This window comes from Vicugna pacos, chromosome 6 (genome assembly GCF_048564905.1).
Source record: "Vicugna pacos chromosome 6, VicPac4, whole genome shotgun sequence".
Lineage (NCBI taxonomy): Eukaryota > Metazoa > Chordata > Mammalia > Artiodactyla > Camelidae > Vicugna > Vicugna pacos.
In genome coordinates this window covers 11,473,101-11,494,052 of record NC_132992.1, presented here as the reverse complement: position 1 = coordinate 11,494,052, position 20,952 = coordinate 11,473,101, and the positions used below count along the sequence as shown (strand labels likewise).

At 36.0% G+C, this 20,952-nt stretch overlaps 1 protein-coding gene across 4 annotated transcripts in view; it reads right to left on the bottom strand.

Moving 5' to 3' along the window:
* Positions 1-20,952, bottom strand: part of MNS1 (meiosis specific nuclear structural 1) — an 86,440-nt gene that overhangs the window by 24,882 nt on the left and 40,606 nt on the right. For all 4 annotated transcript variants that reach the window (XM_072962377.1, XM_072962376.1, XM_072962378.1 and 1 more), the window contains one exon: positions 14,609-14,736. In XM_072962377.1, the coding sequence (XP_072818478.1) occupies positions 14,609-14,736 (128 nt within the window). The remainder of the gene's footprint in view (positions 1-14,608; positions 14,737-20,952) is intronic.

The following is a 20,952-nucleotide window of genomic DNA, read 5'->3' as shown; positions in this document are numbered from 1 at the left end:
ATATTCATGTACGACTAAAAAATTGTGCTGTACAGCAGAAATTGACACAACATTGTAAACTGACTATAACTCAATAAAAAAAATAAATTAAAAATTTTTTTAAAAAATGGGGATTGGCCTAAGATAATCTCTGCATTATTTTTAAATCTATCACTTCCCTAACCTTAGTGAAAATATGCCCTACAAAAGTGTTCGTTTTTATGTGCCAGTCATAATCCCGAATATGATAGAATATGGGAATTCTGAGTTGGAAGGATCCTGAGATGTCACCCAGATGTCCATGTTAGTTCTTACAGGAACAAAGAGGCACCCATTTAACTATAAACTCAATTTACAAGTACCCCTGCCTATAAAGAGACGGTTGCAAGGAGGAATGGAAAAGAGAAACTCCTGGTGTTACGGTGTGGGTCCCTCTTGCCCTTACTGTTGCAGGTGCAAGTGTACATGACCCAAGACTACCTTCTTTCATAAAAATAACATTATAAATGAGGATTAAGTTTTTAGGTTAATCTACATATTTTACTCTACTTAGAGGTTGAAATACAAGGATTTTTTTTAGAGATGGGTGTTAATGATTATGCACCAATATACAAACCCAAACAATTTATAACATTTTCTACAGAAAAAAAAAACATCAAATTCCAAACACCAATGTTAAAATAAACAACCTTCATGTGAGCGGTAATGCCACACATTTCTTCTAGATATATACCTAGAAGTAAAATTTGAGTCATAGGGTAGACTATGTTCAAATTGAATAGAATAATGCCAGTTTTCCAATGCTTTTTCAGATTTTTTCAGATTCATAAACACTGCCTAAATGCTCCCACCACTCCAAATCTTCAGTAACACTTTTTAGTCTTAGAAATTTTTAACCACTCTTGTGGGTATTTAATTTATCACTAGGGTTTAATACACATTTCCCTAATCCTAAGGGAACTGAGACCTTTTCATATGCTTGAGTCATTTATATATCTTCTGTGAAGTTCCTGTTCAATACTTTGTTAATCTTTTTTCATTTTTATACTGGTTTGCCTACTTTTCATTGTTGCATAAAAGTTCTTTATATATTCTGGATATGTCTCTTATTGATTACATGTGCTGCAAATATCTCCTTCTAGTCTGTGGTTACTCTCATAGTGGTTTCTTGAGATGAAGAGATGTACTCTAACCCATCAATCTTTTTCTCCATTGTCAGTGAATTTTACATCATGTTTTAAGAAATGTGCCCATCCCACGGACATAAATATTTTTCCTTATATTAGTTTCTCAAAGCGTTATTGTTTCACCATTAACTTTTAAATTGAAAACCTTCAGGAATTGACTTTTGTGTGTAGTGTGAGGTAGACATCAAGTTAATTTTCTCCCATATGGGTATCTACAGTACTATTTTATAAAAATGTCTGTTTCTGAATGTTCTACAGTACTGGTTTTGTCATAAAGTGTGTATATGTGCATGAATCTGTTTTTGAATTTTCTATCCAATCCTTCCTCAACTGGAGTTCCATATGAGAACTAAGCCTCACAGAAAACTGAGTGACTGCATTTTTAATTTTCTCCAAGATGATATATAGCTGGCATTATTTTAGATCCAGAGGAGCTAAGTTAATTCATTACATATAATGGATGCTTGAGGGCACTAGTGCTTAAAATTTCTGGTTGAGAAGAGCTGCTGTATTCTAGTGCATTGATCCACTGATTTATTCCTCTGTTTATATTGTGCCAAAACTACACTGTATTAAATATTGTGGCTTTATAATAAGTATTCATATCCCACAGAAGTTTCCAATTTTGGTCTTCTTAAAGATTGTTTTAGCCATTCCTCCTGTGTATTTCCATATACATTTTAGAATCAGCTTGCCAAACTTCACAACAAACGAAAGTGACTGAGATTGTACTGAAATTATAAATCAACGTGGAGAGTACTGACATGTTTACAATACTGAGTCTTCAATAAACATAATATATCCTTCCCATTATTTTAAGTTCCTTAAAAGTCTGTCAATAATGGCTTATATTTGTTTTTGGCTTGTTACTGAAATTTTCTGCCTCTTTCATTATTTTCTATGTTCTTGTACAAATTATCATTTTAAAAATTTCATTCTCTAATTGTTGCTGATTTACAGAAACGGTTATTGTATATTGACTTCACATCCAGCAACACTGCCAAACTTATAATTTATATGTAGAATATTTCGGATTTTCTACATATACAGTCGTATTATTTGTGAATAATTAAAATTTTATTTCTTTACTGGCAATCCTAACACCTTACATTTAATCTTCATGCTTTACTGCTCTGGTTAGTACGTCCAATACTGTGATTAACAGAAGGTGTCACAGAAGGTATTCTTGTCTTCTCAGTGTCAGAGGGAAAGTGTCTAACATTTGCCTTTAAGTATTTAGCAATGTTTTTATAGTCATAGAAGGATGTTGATTTGTATCAACTAGTTTTTTTCTGCTCATGATTTCTCTATTCTATTCTGTTACTGGGATGAATCACATTTATTGATTTTCTAATGTTAAACCAACTTTGTATTCTTGGTATAAATTAAATTTGGTCAGATGTGTTATCTTTCTTACATACCCCCGAATTTGATACTGATTAATATATTCCAGATTATAATAGCTAAATTCATGAGATAGATTAGTCTATAATTTTCTTATAAAATGTAGGTACTGATCTGGTTAAAATAAAATGAGAAGTGTTCCCTCTTTTCTTATTCTGCCAAACTATGTAAGGTTTGAATGTTTGATGAAACTCACCAGGAGCCACCTTTATAGGTTTCTTTAGGGACAAGGTTAATTATATACAATACCTGTAAATTATAAAAAGCTATAAAAAAATTTAGGTTTCCATTTCTACTAGAGCCAGTTTGGAATGTGCTATTTAATAATTTCTCTTAATTTTCAAATTTGCATAAAATTATTCACTGTATCCTGTGATTTTCTACAATGATCTCTTATTTGTACGATCTACAGTTATATCCCATTATCCATTCCTAGAACTGGTTGCTTGTACATCCTCTTTTACACTTCATCATTCCTGTCAGGGATTATCAATTTTACTAGCCTCTTTCAAGGCACAATTTTTGGCTTTGTTGATTCTACTTTACATTTACATTTCTAATTTGCTCATTTCTGCTCTTTATTATTATGCCCTCCTCCTCCATTATTTTTTAATCACTCCAGATGGGAATTTTCTGTTTTCTAATAATTCCAGATGGAGTCTTCTAATAGTCATTCTAGATTATAAGCTACCCTCAAGAAATAGCTTTAACTACACCCTGTAAGTTTGGAGTTTTTTTAATCTTAGAACCTTTTTATTGTGATAAAATATATGTAACAGAAGTTTGCCATTTTAACTATTTTTAAGTGTACTGGCATTACTTACATTCATAACATTTGGCAACTGTCAACATTATTTCCAAAATTTTTCCCCAGAAGAAATGCTGTACATATTTAAGCAGTAACTCTATTCCTCCCTTCTCTAATTTACTTTTTGTCCCTGTAAGTCTGTCCCTAGATATTTCATGTAAGTGAAATTATACAATATTTGTCCTATTGTTTCTAACATAGCTGGGTTTAAGTTTACACTCGTAGTATTTTATTTCTACTTGTCCTACCAATTCTAGGTCCTCTCTTCTCTTCTTTTTGTCTCTCTGTTTGGAGTCCCCTAGACCATCCGCCTAGGTTTGATAATTCACTAGGTGGACTCACAGGACTCAGCTTATAGTCATACTCATGACTGTAATTTATTACAATGAAGTAGAGAGTAAAACTGACACAGAAAAAAAGCACGTGGGCAAACTGTGGAGGAAATCAGCTGCATGTTTCCAAAAGTTTTCCCCCAGTGGAGTCACAGGACACGCTTAATTTCCCCAGCAACAAGCTGTGACAACATGTGAGAACTGTCTACCAGCAAAAGCTCACTAAGCTCACTAGAGACTTAGGGCCCAAGGTTTTCATTAGGGGCTGGTCATGTAGGCACCCCCTGCCTAGCAAGTACCAAAATTCCAGACTATTAGAAAGAACAGAAGTTCAGCATAAACTATATTGTTTTTCCCAGTTTAGGCACTCTTATCATAAAGTGGTGGGTACCTTCTTGAAATCCAAGTTTCAAGATGCCAGCCAAGGACCAAACTTGCAAGCAGGACTTTTTAAGGATACTACCTCAAGTGCGTTATGTTAACTCTTTCCTGCACAGCCTCATCATTTTTTATTATCACATTTTCCCTCTATTAATTAACCATATATTCTTTTCCACATTTTTATTACAGCTATTACATGTTTGTTTCATGTCTAATAAAATTTGCCCATTTTTTTTTTACTAAATAGTAAGAGATTCTTGACATAGATTCTTTACCTCCATGTATTTACTTCCTACTCCATTTTTGTCAGTTTGTTATATTTTTAACTCTTTATATACTTTAAACTCCAAAGACACTATAGTAAGTGATTAACATATTCAAATTTCACCTAGATTTATTACATATTTGCCTTCCTGAAGTTCTAAAATTAATGCTGGGATCATTTTCATTCTTGTACCTCAATAAAAACTGCTAGTATTTCCTTGAATGCAGGGTTATCAGTGATCAACCCTCTTTTTGTTTGTCTGAAAATGTTATTTTTTAATCCACCTCATCTACTTTATTTTAATAATTAACATCTTGATTATCAGTCTGGAGTACAATCATACTGGATCAGCAGGTTGTTTATTTAATAAGGGAAGACTATCTCTGGCTTCTTTGAGCTAGTTTTTGCTTAACTTAAAAGCAAGTTATAAATGAGGTACCTTTTTTGCTTTCATAAAACTGTGATAACTATGAAATAAATATACAGTTGCTCATTATGTAGTAACTAATTATAAGTAACTGTACAACTAATTATAGTTAATGGTTAGTGCTATAATTAAAATAGGATTTCTAAAACTAGACAGTAAGTTTCCTCAACTCCAGTTAAAAGCTGTGATGAAATTAAATTGTCTTTTAAATATGTGCCTGGATTAAAAAATCACGTGTTCAAAATCAAGTAAGTCTCATGACTTTTGTACTTGAACAATTATTTTCAAAATAAACTTCAATGATCTTTTAAAAATTACACTGGGTTTTAAAAATTAACTCCTTTTAAATGTAAAGAGACTAATCTTGGGGCGGAGGCCAAGATAGAGTAGAAGGATGCTCGTAGCTCACCCTCTCCCACAAATGCACCAAGACTCATGTCCACAGACCCACTCAGCCAACCAGAGCACCTGCAGAAATCCTACAGAACATCTTCCTCTTCAAAAGATAGACACGTGAAAAATCTGGTAGGAAAAAGGAAAAAAGAAACAAGAAAAGGCAAAACAGAGCGGGATGGGTCCCGCGGGGAGGGAGTGGCAAAGGAGGACTGGCTCGTTCACTGGATCTCCCCTCTCCAACCGATAGGTCAGCGGGACGGAGGGGGAGCCTCTGAGGCTCAGATCTGTACAGAGCAGCCCTTGATCGACAGAAATAAGTTAAATGGGCACAGAGGGTCCCCGCAACACCCAGCCCGAGACGCAGCCCAGCAGCTGGGGGTGGAGGCAGGGCCAGGCTGCCGGAGACGGGCGGAGGACTGAGATGGCTGCACTGAGGCAGCCCCAGGGGACTGCAGGGGGCTGCATGCTGTGTCTGTGGGTGCACATGGCAGAACCTGGGCCCTCCATGAAACAACACGGCTGATGTGCCCTGGGGAGAAGGGTGCATACCCCCATCTCTGAAAACCTGCGGAAAGTTTTCAGGTGAAGAGAGGCGGGGTCAGGCACAGCTACCATATCCTCCAGCGCTTAGCACCCGGGCAGGGATGGGGGCGAAACCTGCATCCGCACCTAAGGACTTGGCAGCCTCAAGGGCCAGAGACTTGTCTACAGCCCAAGGCAGGTAGGATCCTTCGGTCCTGGTCCCTCAGAGAACTTGCTCCACCAAGACAAACAAGGAGCTGGGTTTTGGCCAGGAGCAGGGACAGGGCTGTTCCTCGGTCTTCCCCAAGCCCACCTGCGGAGCACCAACCCGAGGCAGAGCGCATAGCGGCACAGAGCAGTGGAGCCATGGGCGCCGGGAGAGGGCGGGTGGCCCCCCACCTTTCGGGCAGGAACTTAGCCCCTGACCGAGGTGCTGGGAGGGGGCACAACCCCCTCTCCTACCTGGCCAGTCTGCAACATCTGACTGCGGCATTGGGAGGGGCAGTGACCCACCTGCCCACAGCAAAGGAAAGCTGCACCTGACCCTGTGTTAGAAGGAGGCACGATCTGCTTGCAGACAGGCACTAGGAGCAGCACAGATGAGGGTGCCAACCGAGGGCCTCTGGAAACAACACGTTGAGATCCCGAAACAGGACGAAGACAGAAAGACTTCACATTAAAAGCACACAGTCTCCAGGAGAACATCGACTCCCCCTTCTTTTTTTTAAATCTGTTTTTACCTGTTCTATTTTCTATTACCCATTTAATTTTTACTTCTTAAACAATTATATAGACCCCCAGTTTTAATCCCTTTTAAATGTTTTAAAAAATATTATTATTTTAAAAAATTCTGCTTCAGCGTGCTCTTCTATTATTCATTATACACTGTTTTCAAACCTTTTTTTCTCCTTTCTTTTAAAATTCTTTCTCTTTTTTTTTTCTATTTTATTCCTACATAGACATTAGATAGATAAACTCCTTAAGGACAATAGATAGCTGATATACCATAAACCACAGTGCCAGAGAGCAGAAAAACCATTCCCAATTAAAAGAACAAGAGAAATGCCCTGAAAGAACGATCAATGAAATAGACATCGATAGCCTACTAGATCAAGATTTCAAAAAAGGAGTGATCAAAGTACTGAAGGAACTAAAAGAGACAGTGTTTAGAGATACAAAATATGTCAGAAATGAAATTGAAGCTATAAAGAAGAGCCAAGTAGAATTGGTAAACTCATTGGCTGAGATGAGGAATGATCTAAAGGCTGTGCAAAGCAGAATAGATAATGCAGAGGAAAGAATTAGTGACCTAGAAGACAGGACAACAGAAAGCACCCAATCAGAAGAGAGCTACAAGATAAACAAAAACAAATGAAAATAGCATAAGGGACCTAAGGGATAATATAAAGTATGCCAATCTTTGCATAATAGGGGTCCCAGAAGGGGAAGAAGGATCAAAGGGGATTGAAAAGGTTTTTGAAGAGTGAGTTACAAGGGAACCCCTATAAGGCTCTCAGCTGATTTCTCTACACAAACACTACAGGCCAGAAGGGAGTGGCAAGATACAGTCACAGTCCTGAATGAAAAAAAGATGCAGCCTAGGATATTCCATCCAGCAAGGCTACCCTTTAGGATAGAAGGAGAGATAAAGAATTTCACAGACAAGAAAAAGCTGCAGGAGTTTAGCAACACTAAACCCATGCTAAAAGAAATATTGAAAGGTCTACTCTAAATAGAAAAGTAGCAGGATGCTACAGAAATGAGAAACTCACAACTGGAGAGGTGATAACTCATGAATTACAAAGAAAATAAACACAAAATTATAAAAGAAGACATACAAATCATTGAGAGTAAGACAGGAAGGCAGGAAAATATAGAATTTTTTTCTTTCTTTTTTAAATTTTTTGTTCTCAGTAGGATGGGTTTGAGATCATGTTACTATCAGTTTAATAAAAACAGTTATACTAATGGGCTAATAGTCTTACAAAAAAAGGGTAACCACAAGCCAAAAACTTACAAGGGAGTCACAAAAACTAAATAAAATCCATGATAATACAAACAAAAATTACCAAACCACAAAAGGAAGAAGAAAGGAACAAAGAGGAAATACCAGATCAACTACAAAGATAAGTTTAAAATGGCAATAAACACACACCTACCATTAATTACTGTAAATGTTAATGGACTAAATGCTCCAGCCAAAATACAGAGTGGCAGATAGGATAATAAAGGAAGAACCTTCAATATGCTGCATACCAGAGACCTACTTTAGGGAGAAGGACACATATAGATTGACAGTGAAAGGATGGAAAAGGATATTCCATGCAAATGGAAAAGCCAAAAAAGCAGGTGTTGCAGTACTGATTTCAGACAAAATAGACTTTAAAACAAAGGCCATAAAGAAAGATAAAGGAGGACATTTTATAATGATTAAAGGAGTGATACAAGATGAGGATATTACACTTGTTAATATATATGCACCCAATATAGGAGCACCTAAAGTACACAGAACAATTACTAACAGAGATAAAGAGGGATATTGATGGGAATACAATCATAGTTGGAGATTTTAACACTGCATTAACATCACTAGACAGATCTTCCAGACAGAAAATAAGTAAGGCAACAGAGAGATTAAATAATACAACAGAAAAACTACATTTGGTGGATATTTTCAGAGCATTACACCCCTCAAAAATAGGATATACATTCTTTTCAAGTGCACATGGAACATTTTCCAGATTGATCATGTACTTGGGCACATAAGAAACCTCAGCAATTTTAAGATAGAAATTATCTCAAGCATCTTTACTGACCACAATGCCATTAAACTAGAAATCAACAGAGAAACAAAGGAGAACAAAAAGAAAGCATGGAGATTAAACAATATGTTATTAAAAAACCAATAGGTCAATGAGGAAATCAAAGCTGAAATTAAAAAATACCTTGAGACAAATGAAAACGAAAGCACAACCACACAAAATTTATGGGACACAGCAAAGGCAGTGTTAAGAGGGAAGTTTATAGCGACACAGGCCTTCCTCAAAAAAGAACAATCTCAAATAAACAATTTAACCCACCAGCTGAAAGAACTAGAAAAAAGAACAAAAAACCCCAAAAGACAGCAGAAGGAAGGAAATTATAAAGATTAGGGAGAAAATAAATAAAATACACATTAAAAAACCATAGAAAAAATCAATCAAACCAAAAGCTGGTTTTTTGAAAAAGTAAATAAAATGACGAACCTCTGGGCAAACTCACAAAGAAGAAAAAAGAGCACAAATTAGCAAAATAAGAAAGGAAAATGGAGAAATTACAACAAATAACATAGAAATACAGAATATCATATGAGAATATTATGAAAAACTATATGGAAACAAACTGGATAACCTAGAGGAGATGGACAAGTTTCTGGAAACATACTGTCCACCAAGACTGAATCAAGAAGAAACTGACCACTTGAACAAACTGATCACTAGAAATGAAATCGAAATAGCAATAAAAAAAAACCTCCCTACAAATAAAAGTCCAGGACCAGACGGCTTCACCGGGGAATTCTACCAAACATACAAAGAAGAACTCATACCAGTCCTTCTCAAAATCTTCCAGAAGACTGAAAAGGAGGGAATACTCCCAAACTCATTCTATGAAGCCACCATCACCCTGATACCAAAACCAGGCAAAGACACTGCCAAAAGAGAGAATTGTAGGCCAATATCACTGATGAACATAGACGGCAAAATCCTCACCAAAATATTAGCAAATAGAATCCAACAACACATAAAAAAGATTATACATCATGACCAAGTGGGGTTCATCCCAGGGACACAAGGGTGGTTCAACATACTCAAATCAATCAATGTAATACATCACATCAACAAAAGAAAGGACAAAAAACACATGATCATCTCAATAGATGCAGAAAAAGCATTTGATAAAATTCAACACCCATTTATGATAAAAAAAACTCTCACCAAAGTGGGTATAGAGGGAACATAATAAAAGCTATATATGACAAACCTACAGCCAGCATAGTACTCAACAGTGAAAAACTCAAAAGCTTCCCACTAAAATCTGGGACAAGACAAAGATGCCCACTATCACCACTCCTATTCAAGTCTTGGAAGCCCTAGCCACAGCAATCAGACATGAGAGAAATAAAAGGGATCCAAACTGGAAAAGAAGAGGTAAAAGTGTCACTATATGCTGATGACACATTACTATATATAGAAAACCCTAAAAGGTCCACACAAAAACTACTAGAGCTGATAGAAGAATTCAGCAAGGTAGCAGGTTACAAGATTAACGTTCAAAATCAGTTGCATTTCTTTACACTAATGATGAATCAACAGAAAAAGAAAGTAAAGAAACAATCCCCTTTAAAATATCACCCAAAGTAATAAAATACCTAGGAATAAATCTAACCAAACCATTGATGAAGGAAATTAAAGAAAACTTTAAAAAATGGAAAGATATCCCATGCTCTTGGATTGGAAGAATCAGTATTGTTAAAATGGTCACACTGGTCAAGGCAATCTACAGATTTAATGCAATCCCTATCAAATCACCCAGGACATATTTCACAGAACTAGAACAAATCATAATAAATTTATATGGAACCATCAAAGACCTAGAATTGCCAAAGCATTACTGAAGAGAAAGAAAGAGGCTGGAGGAATAACTCTCCCAGACTTCAGACAATACTGTAGAGCTACAGTCATCAAGACAGCATGGTATTGGTACAAAAACAGACATATACACCAATGGAACAGAACAGAGAGCCCAGAAATGAACCCACAAACTTTTGGTCAACTAATCTTTGACAAAAGAAGCAAGAATATACAATGGAATAAAGACAGTCTCTTCAGCAAATGGTGTTGGGAAAACTGAACAGCAGCATGTAAAACAATGAAGCTAGAACACTCCGTTACACCATACACAAAAATAAACTCAAAATGGATCAAAGACTTAAACATAAGACAAGATACAATAAACCTAGAGGAAAATATAGGAAAAAAATTATCTGACATACATCTCAAAAATGTTCTCCTAGAAGAAATAAAAGCATGAATAAACAAATGGGACCTAATGAAACTTACAAGCTTCTGCACAGCAAAGGAAACCGTAAGTAAAACACAAAGACAACCTACGGAATGGGAGAAAATTTTTGCAAATGAAACTGACAAAGGCTTGATCTCCAGAGTATATAAGCAGCTCATATGACTTAATAAGAAAAAAACAAACAACCCAATCCAAAAATGGGCAGAAGACCTAAACAAGCAATTCTCCAAGGAAGACATACAAATGATCAATAGGCACATGAAAAAATGCTCAATATCACTAATTATCAGAGAAATGTAAATCAAAACTACAATGAGGTATCACTGTTGGCCCCTGACTGTGGGAACCAAGGAATGAGCCTTGGGCTGGTATGGTAAACAAGTTATAAAAAGCTGCAGACTCAGAGGTGAGAATGCTGGCTAGCCAAGGACAGGTAAGATCCCCAGAGGGGAGCAACCCAAGACAGGCACAGCCACCTGAGTCCAACAAGAATGTTTGAAGCAGCTGTTTCTCATACGTTCCGCCCTGATAAGCTGTTAAGGCTCACTGGTGCCAACACAAACATGATTTACCAAAACATAAAGGGTCTTCTGACCTTGAGCCAGATGCTGGCTGTTTTCCCTTGTCATTCTTCTTTGCTATATAAGACTGTGCAACTTAATAAAGCTTCAGAGTAGCCATCAGCTCTCTCTGCATACGGTGTGTATGTGTACATGGTATCACGATACTGACAATCACCTCACACCAGTCAGAGTGGCCATCATTCAAAAATTCACAAATGACAAATGCTGGAGAGACTGTGGAGAAAAGGGAACCCTCCTGCACTGCTGGTGGGAATGCAGTTTGGTGCAGCCACTGTGGAAAACACTATGGAGATTCCTCAAAAGACTAAAATTAGACTTACCATATGACCCAGGAATCCCACTCCTGGGCATATATCCAGAAGGAACCCTACTTCAGGATGACACCTGCACCCCAACGTTCATAGCAGCACTTTTTACAATAGCCAAGACATGGAAACAGCCTAAATGTCCATCAACAGATGACTGGATAAAGAAATTGTGGTATATTTATACAATGGAATACTACTCAGCCATAAAAACTGACAACATAATGCCATTTGCAGCAACATGGATGCTCCTGGAGAATGTCATTCTAAGTGAAGTAAGCCAGAAAGAGAAAGAAAAATACCATATGAGATAGCTCACATGTGGAATCTAAAACAAAGCATAAATACAAAACAGAAATAGACTCACAGACATAGAATACAAACTTGTGGTTGCCAAGGGGGCGGAGCGGTGGGAAGAGATAGACTGGGATTTCAAAACTGTAGAATAGATAAACAAGATTATACTGTATAGCACAGGGAAATATATACAAGATCTTATGGTAGCTAACAGAGAAAAAAATGTGACAATGAATATACACATGTTCATGTATAACTGAAAAATTGTGCTCTACACTGGAATTTGATGCAATATTGTAAAATGATTATAAATCAATAAAAAATGTTAAAAAAATAAAATAAGGAGACTAATCTTGATATAGGTGATTTTTAATTAGTTAGGATACACTTTAAGCACCATAGCAAACATTTCCTTGACTTCAGACCTGCCAATACACTACTTAGAAAAATGGACCATTTCTGCATGTCAGTAGAAATTTTATCACGGCTTATGCACAAAATAAAAAACTTGTAGCAATTTTAAAACTGCTGAGAGGAAACATAAGTCTATGTGAAAGAATACTCAAGGAATGACTTCTGCCTTAAGCCTGAAGAACATTTCCACAATATATAGAGTTCTAGGGTATTGTTTTCTTTCCATCTTGAAATCTACTATCTTCCAGTTTCTGCTATTGCTGCTCACACTCATACTTCTGCCTGCTGCGCCTCTGAAGATGAATAGTCTTTTCCGTGTGACTACTTTTGTGATTTTTATGATTTTCTCTGTTGCTGGATTTCAAAAGTTTGACTTAAACACAGATGTATTCTTATTTATTGTGTCTTACCTGTGGCTTTATGTCCTATCCTACATTATTTTCGGAAATTCTGTATCTCTTTGAATACTACTTCTGCACCATCCTCCTTCATTTCTACTACTAGAATTAAAATTATGCATCTGGTAGAACGTGCCACCACAGCCATTGCCTCCTTCAAGTTCTCTTTTGTATTTTTCTATTCTTTTGTCTATGTTTTATTCTGGATATTTTTCACTAACCTGCTCACACAGTATCTCTTCATCTGTTTCTATCCAGTAAAATCTAATTAAATTCTGGATTATTGAAGTACAACATACACTAAAGTGCACAAATCTTAAGAATACAGCTTATAGAACGATGTTGAACACCTTGCTATATGCTTACTGGCCAAGCTCTGCTTCACTTAACTCTCAGCCATGCTTTTGCAATCTGCAGAAACTTCCAGGAGAAATGCAGCGACAAATGCCAGGCTCACCATTCCGGCTTCCTTCCTCTCCCATACCTTATCTTTACACCTTTTCCTAATAGGCTACTCTAGGAGGGAGCATTAATCTGAATCACCCAGGCTGCAATTGCCAGAAGTGAAAAGCTCCTATATTCAACTCTTAGAAGTGAACTAGACAAAGCCATGATGAAATATTTACTTCATCTTCAGATAATATAAAACCAGGAGTGACAGCTAACAGTGACAGGAAAATTAAGATCCAAAACGACAGTCTGAGACTAAAACAATGTGAACACATGAGCAGTAATTCTAAATCTTTTTTATTTTTCAAAGAATTAGCAACCCCTTAGAAAATTTGATAAAAGTTGTGGACACAGGAAAATACACATGGGTGCATCTGCCAACCATATAAACATAACTGAATGAGGTGTAAAACCCCTGAAGCTCATCCATGGGTTATACAATATTCTACAGAAGCCTTGCTCAGTTACGATAAAATGTAATAACTATCAAAGTAAATTTCTAATATAGTCAACTACATAAGTACAGAATGGGCATTAAGTTAGCTTGAGTTTAATGAAAACTGTGACAGGCTGCCACTAAGAAGTAATCTGATCTTAGGCAATAGTAAGAAACATATTCTAGAATGATGTGGTTAAGAGTCCCTGATTAGGGGCACTCAACAGTACCCAGCAGTATTACCGACAATTGTGGGGGCAATATTTTGTTAAGGAACACCAAAAATCTATACGTCTACAGAAGAGAACCAGGATGGCAAGGAACTCTGAAACCATGTTATATAAGGAATAAATGAAGGAATGAGCGATATGTAACTTACAGAAGAAAACGTTCACTGGTTTCATAAATATGAAGGGGTGTCCTAAAGAAGAACTCAATTTATTTCTTTTGCAATCAGGTAGCAAACTGAGATAAATGTATGGAAATTACAGGGAAATTAATTGAAACAATAGGAGAAAAAAAGGATTATTCAAAGTTAGGGCTGAATGAAAATCAAAGCTCCTATCATAATCACTAGAGGTGCAGAACCACAGCTGACCAGCTGCTTTCCAGAAATACTGGAGGAAATTTACGTAGGCGCATAAAATTAAATTAGGTATCATCTAAAATTTCTCTTAAGGATTCATGAACCTTTTTATAAGAAGTCACTTTAAAAATTATTTTTAGAGAAAAGAGAAGAGGGTATTGATATTGATTTTCATCCTAAATATCAACACTTAATTTCTATGAATACGACCTCTTTTCTCAAATGAATACATATAGGAGTTAAAGCAGTAAGTAATTCCAGGCAAAATATTAACTAAGTACATTGACATAAAGACAGATATTTCACTCTCAGGTGCCAAGAATTACGTAACATTTTCAAGATAAATATTAAATAAAATTTTTGGAAGCCAAGATACCTGTTTTCTCTTAATTGTTGCCTCATCTTCTCATCCTTTAGACTCTCATGTTTCAGTTTTGCCAATTCCATAGCCAGTTTTTCTTCTTGTTCAAGCTGGAGCGCCCTCAATCTTTTGTTTTCTTCAGCCTAAAATTTAAAAAATATATATATTAAGTCTAGTCATTTGTCCTCCAGAATCAGATTTATTTAACAAGGTTGAATTTATTTGTTTTATAACAGGAAACTGCAAATGTCTTCAGAGCAGTCAACTATTTATGTTTCGTTTTAAAATACAAACTGTTACTTCAAAAAATACTCTTTCTGAACATTGTATCATAGAAAATTTCAAACATCACCAATAGTCAGAATACTGAACCACACCCTTCGGCAGCGATCACTCACCTCCAACAGCTGTCAATATGTTGCCAATCTTTTCTCTTCTACTCCATTCATACTTTTTTCTGTTCTTTTTTACTAGAATATTTTAAAACAAATCCTAGATATGTCATTACCATGTAAATAACTCAATACTGATATCTATCTGACAAGAATTTCTTCTAATATAACCACATCATTAACAAATTTAAATAAATTAACAGTAATTCCTTAGTAAGGTCTAATACCTTGTCCGTATATTCAGGTTTCCCAAATTGTCTCAAAAAACTTTTTTGTTTGGTTTGTGCAAATTAAAATCCAAATAAGGTCTACAATTTTATCTAGTTATTATTTCTCTTAAGTCTATTTTTTAACAGTCTCCTCATGCACACAGTACCACCCCACCTGCCCACCCACATGGCACTGATTTGTTGTAGAAATTAGGACATTTGTCCTACATTCTGAATTTGTTGTTTCCCAGGGATATCATTTATTTTGTTTCTCTTCTGTATTTCCTGTAAAATGGTAGAAAGATCTAGAGACTTGATTAAATTCTGTATTTATTAGTGAATAAGTACATGAAAAGATGTTCAACATCATTAACCACCTGGAAATTCAAGTTAAAACTACAATGATACATCACTACATACCTACAGAAATGGCTACAATAAAAAATAGTAGCAAAACCACATGCTGTGAGAAACTGCATTACTCACTGCTGGGTGGGAATGTAAAATGGTAGTCACTCTGGAAAACAGTTCAGTAGTTTGTTACAAAGCTCAGCTGCAACTACCATACAACTCAACAGTTGTATTAAAGTATTTATCCAAGAGAAATGATAACTTATGTTTATTAAGAAACCTGTACCCAAATGTTTATAGCAGATTTATTCAAAATAGCCAACTGGAAATACCTAGACATCCTTCAACAGGTGAATGGTCAAAATAAACTGTGGTATATCCCTACCACGGAACACTGCTCAGCAACGAAAAGGAATGTGTACTGATACAATCAACAATCCGGATGAATCTCTAGGAATTATGCTGAGTGAAATAATCCAACTCCAAAAGATTACATACTGTTTGACTCCATTTGTATAATGTTCTTGGAAAATGTTCTATTATAAAACTGAATTATAATTCATATAGCATAAAATTCACCTTTCACAATTCACAACTCAGCGATTTTGTAGTATATTCCCAATGTTGTGCAACCATCCTCATTACCTAGCTTCAGAAAAAAAAAAATTTAACAGACTATTTTTTGGAGCAGTATTGGGTTTCTAGAAAAACTGAGAAGAGAGTTCCCACACACCTTCTGCCCACACACATGCACAGCCTCCCTCACTATCAACATTCCCCACCAGAGGGTACATGTTACAATCAATAAACACACTGACACATCATTATCACCCAAAGTCCATAGTTTATCTTACGGTTCATTCTTGGTGTTACATATTCTATGGGTTTGAACAAATATACAATGACACACTACAGCATCATACAGAGTAATTTCACTGTCCTAAAAATACTCTCTGCTCAGGTCATTCATCCCACCCTCCCCAAATCCCTGGCAACCACTGATCTTTTTATAATTCCCCATAGTTTTGCCTTTTCCAGAATGTCATATAGATGGAATCATACAGTATGGAGCCTTTACAGATTGGTTTCTTTCACTTAGTAATACACATTTACGGTTCTTCCATGCCTTTTCATGGCTTGATAGCTCATTTATTTTAACATTAAATAATATTCTACTGTGTGGATTATTTATCCATTCACCTAATGAAGGACATCTTGGTTGCTTACAAGTTTTGACAATTATGAATAAAGCTGCTATGGACATCCATGTGCAGGTTTTTGTATGGATGTAAGTTTCCAATGTTAAAGAACATTTTTTTTCACTCCCCAAAAAATCCCATACCTGCTAGTATCACTCATCATTCCCCTTAACCACTAACCTACTTCCTATCTGTACAATTTGCTTATTCCAGATATTTTACTGAAATAGAATCATAAAATTTGTGGCCTTTTTGTACTTGGCTTCTTTCGTTTAGCATAATGTTTCCAAAGTTCATCTATGTTGCAGCACATATCAGTAATTCATTCCTTTTTATGGCTGTATAATACTCTGTTGTATAGATAGAAAGCTACACATGTTATAAACTGTATAGAACTAAACACACACAAGTAAAACTGGGGAAATCTGAACAAGACTGGTGGATTGTATCATTGCTGATATCTTGTTTGTGATCTTGTACTACTGCAAAATGTACCACTGGGAGAAATTGGGTACAAGGTATATAAGATATCTCTGTATTCTATCTTGCAACTGCATATGAATCCACAGTTATCTCATAAAAATTTCAATTAACAAAAAGCAACAGCAAAGACTGGTGAGGACACAAAGCAACTGAAATTCTTACACATTACTTGAGGAAATGCAAAACAGTGTAGTACCTTTGGAAAACAATTTGGCAGTTTCTTATAAAAATGAAACCTACACCTGCCATACAACCCAATCATCTGACTCAGGTATGTATCCAAGAGAAATGAAAATTTTTGTTCAGAAAAATGTTTGTAGGCAGTTTTATTCACATTTGCCAAAAACTGTAAGCAACTCAAATTTCTTTCAACCTGTGAATGGATAAACAAATTGTGATACATCCATGTTATGAAATACTACTATACTACTCAGCAATAAAAAGGAATGATTCATGCAACATGAAATATTAAATTTGTTTTGCCAAGTAAAATAAGTCAGACCCAAAAGGTGACATTTATATAATTCCACCTATATGATACTACGGAAAAGGTTAACCTATTGGGACAAAAAAAGGAATCAATGGTTTCCAGGGATTCGGGGTGGAGGTGAGTGGCTGACTACAAAGGAACAGCATGAGGGGACTTCTGGTGTGATGAAATTGCTTTGTATGACACTGTAATGGTGGGAACAGAAATCTATGGATTTGCCAAAACCCACAGAACCATACATCACCAAGAATGAATTTTATAATATGCAGATATAAAAAGAAAACAAGTACATCTACACCATGCACTACTACTCAATAATAAAAATGAATTAACTACTGATATATCCAACAACTTGGATGAATCTCAAGAGCATTCTGCAGAGTGAAAAAAACCTATACAAAAGGTCACAGACATATAATTCCACTTATGTATGGATTGTTTATATAACATTCTTGAAATGACAAAATTATAGAGCTGGAGAACAAATTACTGGTTGCCGGGCATAGTGGGGGTTGAAGGGAGTTTATGACCGTAACAGGGCAGCAGGTAAGAGAACCTGGTGGTAATGGAGTAGTTGTGTTATCTTGAACGAGGTGGTGGTTGCACAAGTCTGCACATGTGATAAAATAACATAAAAGTATATATGCATAAGGTGGAAATGTCATTTTACAGGGTTGATATTACACTATAGTTATGTAATATGTAACCAATGGGGGAAACTGTTCAAGGGCACAGTGGACCTCTCCATATTATCTTTGAACCTTCCCAAGGATGTGTAATTATTTCAACATTTCTTTAAAAAGAAATCAACCAGCTGTGGGGGAGGGGAACAATGGAATGCAGACTGTGATAAATTAACTGTATTAAAAATCACATAACCACAATGAAAAAGACAGGTAGGAATGGACATAAGTAACTTTCTAAGTGTTTAACTAGATATTGTAAAGCTAAAGATGAAAAGAGCTACACTCAAATCTGTATTATAGTAAGCTCACAGGGGTGCAGATTAGCAATTCTGAAAATATTTGTACACTAGGGTTCAAAGAATAGGAAATATATTGTAGACAATGAGAACCAGCTTTCTTTTTGTTGGGAGAATGCAATCACAATGGAAAAGACTAAAATGAAACCTGCGGTGCCAGACTGGAGTAAGCAGTACCAATGCAGACTCATGGTTTTCTATGAATAAATACATGCAGATAGACACTGACACAAAAGTAAATAGACATGTGTGTGCATTGGTTAGTTTACACGTATTTTCTAGTTCTTTCCACCTAGAGGGAGTAAAGCAGTAAAACTTCAGTAATAATGTACACACCTATCATCTTGGCTTTTAAACACTACTGTCCAATAAAAGGAATCAAATCTTGTTGGAGAATTGGTTGATTCCAAGGCCAGGAAAGAATAATCTGAGCCTCAAAAATCTTGTGGTGCCAGAAAACAAGTAAATGCAAACAAATAAACAAAAAAAAAGGTGGATCATGTCAGAAAGACACAGGAGACAACTTGAAGAGTTTCCAAAAGATAAAACTGGAACAACGGGGTCAACAACAACAAAACAATAATAGTACTGGATTATAAGACAAAAATTTTTAAATTGATGAATCCGTACTGATATAAATAACTGAATAAATATATAGGGGAAAAAAGCCAACTGTATCTTATAGGAAAATTCCAACTAATAGATGAAGAAGGAATGAGACAAAAAGGAAATTACCATTAAAATCCCAAAGTAACAATTGCTAAAGGCAAGATTCACCAGTGAATGCTAACATTAGTGGGCAAGATGTTTAAAGAAAAACAGTATTTCCATAGTCTCAAAGCAGCCCCTTCAAAATATTTAGCATTTACAAAATGTAAAATAATTCTAAAGCAGAAAACTTTACAGAGGAGAATCCTGATAGATACAGTATTAACCAAGTGATCAAGGTTAAAGTCAAGAATAATACATATCAACATCATGTACCCCCAGTATAAAATGAAAAGGGCATTAAGGTCCCCCAGTCCGTTGATTTTAAGTTAATCAGAAGGGAGACTTTCCTGGGCAGGCCTGACTTAATCAGGTGAGCCCTAATAATGACGAGGAGTAACTAAAGTCATTGCCTTGTGGACCTTAGAGAAGCAGACTGCATGTGTAGAGAGTCATGTGGCAGGGAATGTCAGCAACCTCTGGGAGACGAAAACCTCAGTCTTAAAACTACAAGAACATGAATTCTGCTGACAACTTCAATAAGCTCAGACGAGACCCCAAGATCCAGGTGAGAATGCATGATAGACAACAGCTTGATTTCAGCCTTGTGAGACCGTAGACAATCCATGCCTGGACTTCTGAGCTACAAAAGTTGTGAGGTAATAAACAGGCATTGTTTTAAGCCACTAAGTTTGTGGTAATTTGTTACACAGCAACAGAAAATGAATATAACAAATGAACTATATATAGTCTTTAGAACTGCCAAGGTCATGAAAAACAGGAAAAAGGGAGGAACTTTCAAAGAATGGAAGAGACTAAGGAGACCTGACAACTAAATGCAGTTTGTGATCCTGGAACAGAAAAAAGACATTTGTGGGAAAACTGATGAAACCTGAGTAAATCCCATAGTTTGGTTAACAGTATTGTTGCAAGGCTGATTTCTTCATTCTGGTAATTGTTCTATGACTATGTCAGATGTTAACACAAAGGGAAGTCAGGTCAAGGGTACACAGAAATTTTTACACTATTTTTGCAACCCTATAAATGTAAATTTATCTGAAAGAGTTAAAAATATGCATAATTCCAAGTTCTGTCTACTGGATCCAATGATAAACCAAGAATAATAAGCATATTTAACATCCAAATTGTCTCTAAACATTATATCCACTAAATGATAACAAAGCTCCTTGGTACAATGGCAATTCCTTCTGTGAAGCAAGAAATTTATAAGATGAGCTTAGTATCAAGGTTTTCCAGAGAAAAGAGAAACTATAAAAAGGAATAGGATCAAGTACCAAGAGCTGCAGGGGGAGCTGGAAAGCTGGAAACTGAGGATAGCCAATGGTTTTAGTCTAGGTCTGAAGGACTGAGAGCCAGTGATGTAGTTCCTGCTGAAAGCTGGCATGCTGGAGACTCAGTAAGAGTTGATGTTTTGGTTCAAGTGTGAAGACAGGAATAAAGCTAATATCCCAGTTGGAAAGCAATTGAGGAGGAGCAGTTTCCTCTTAGCCTTTTTGTTCTAATCAGGCTTTCAACTGATTGGAT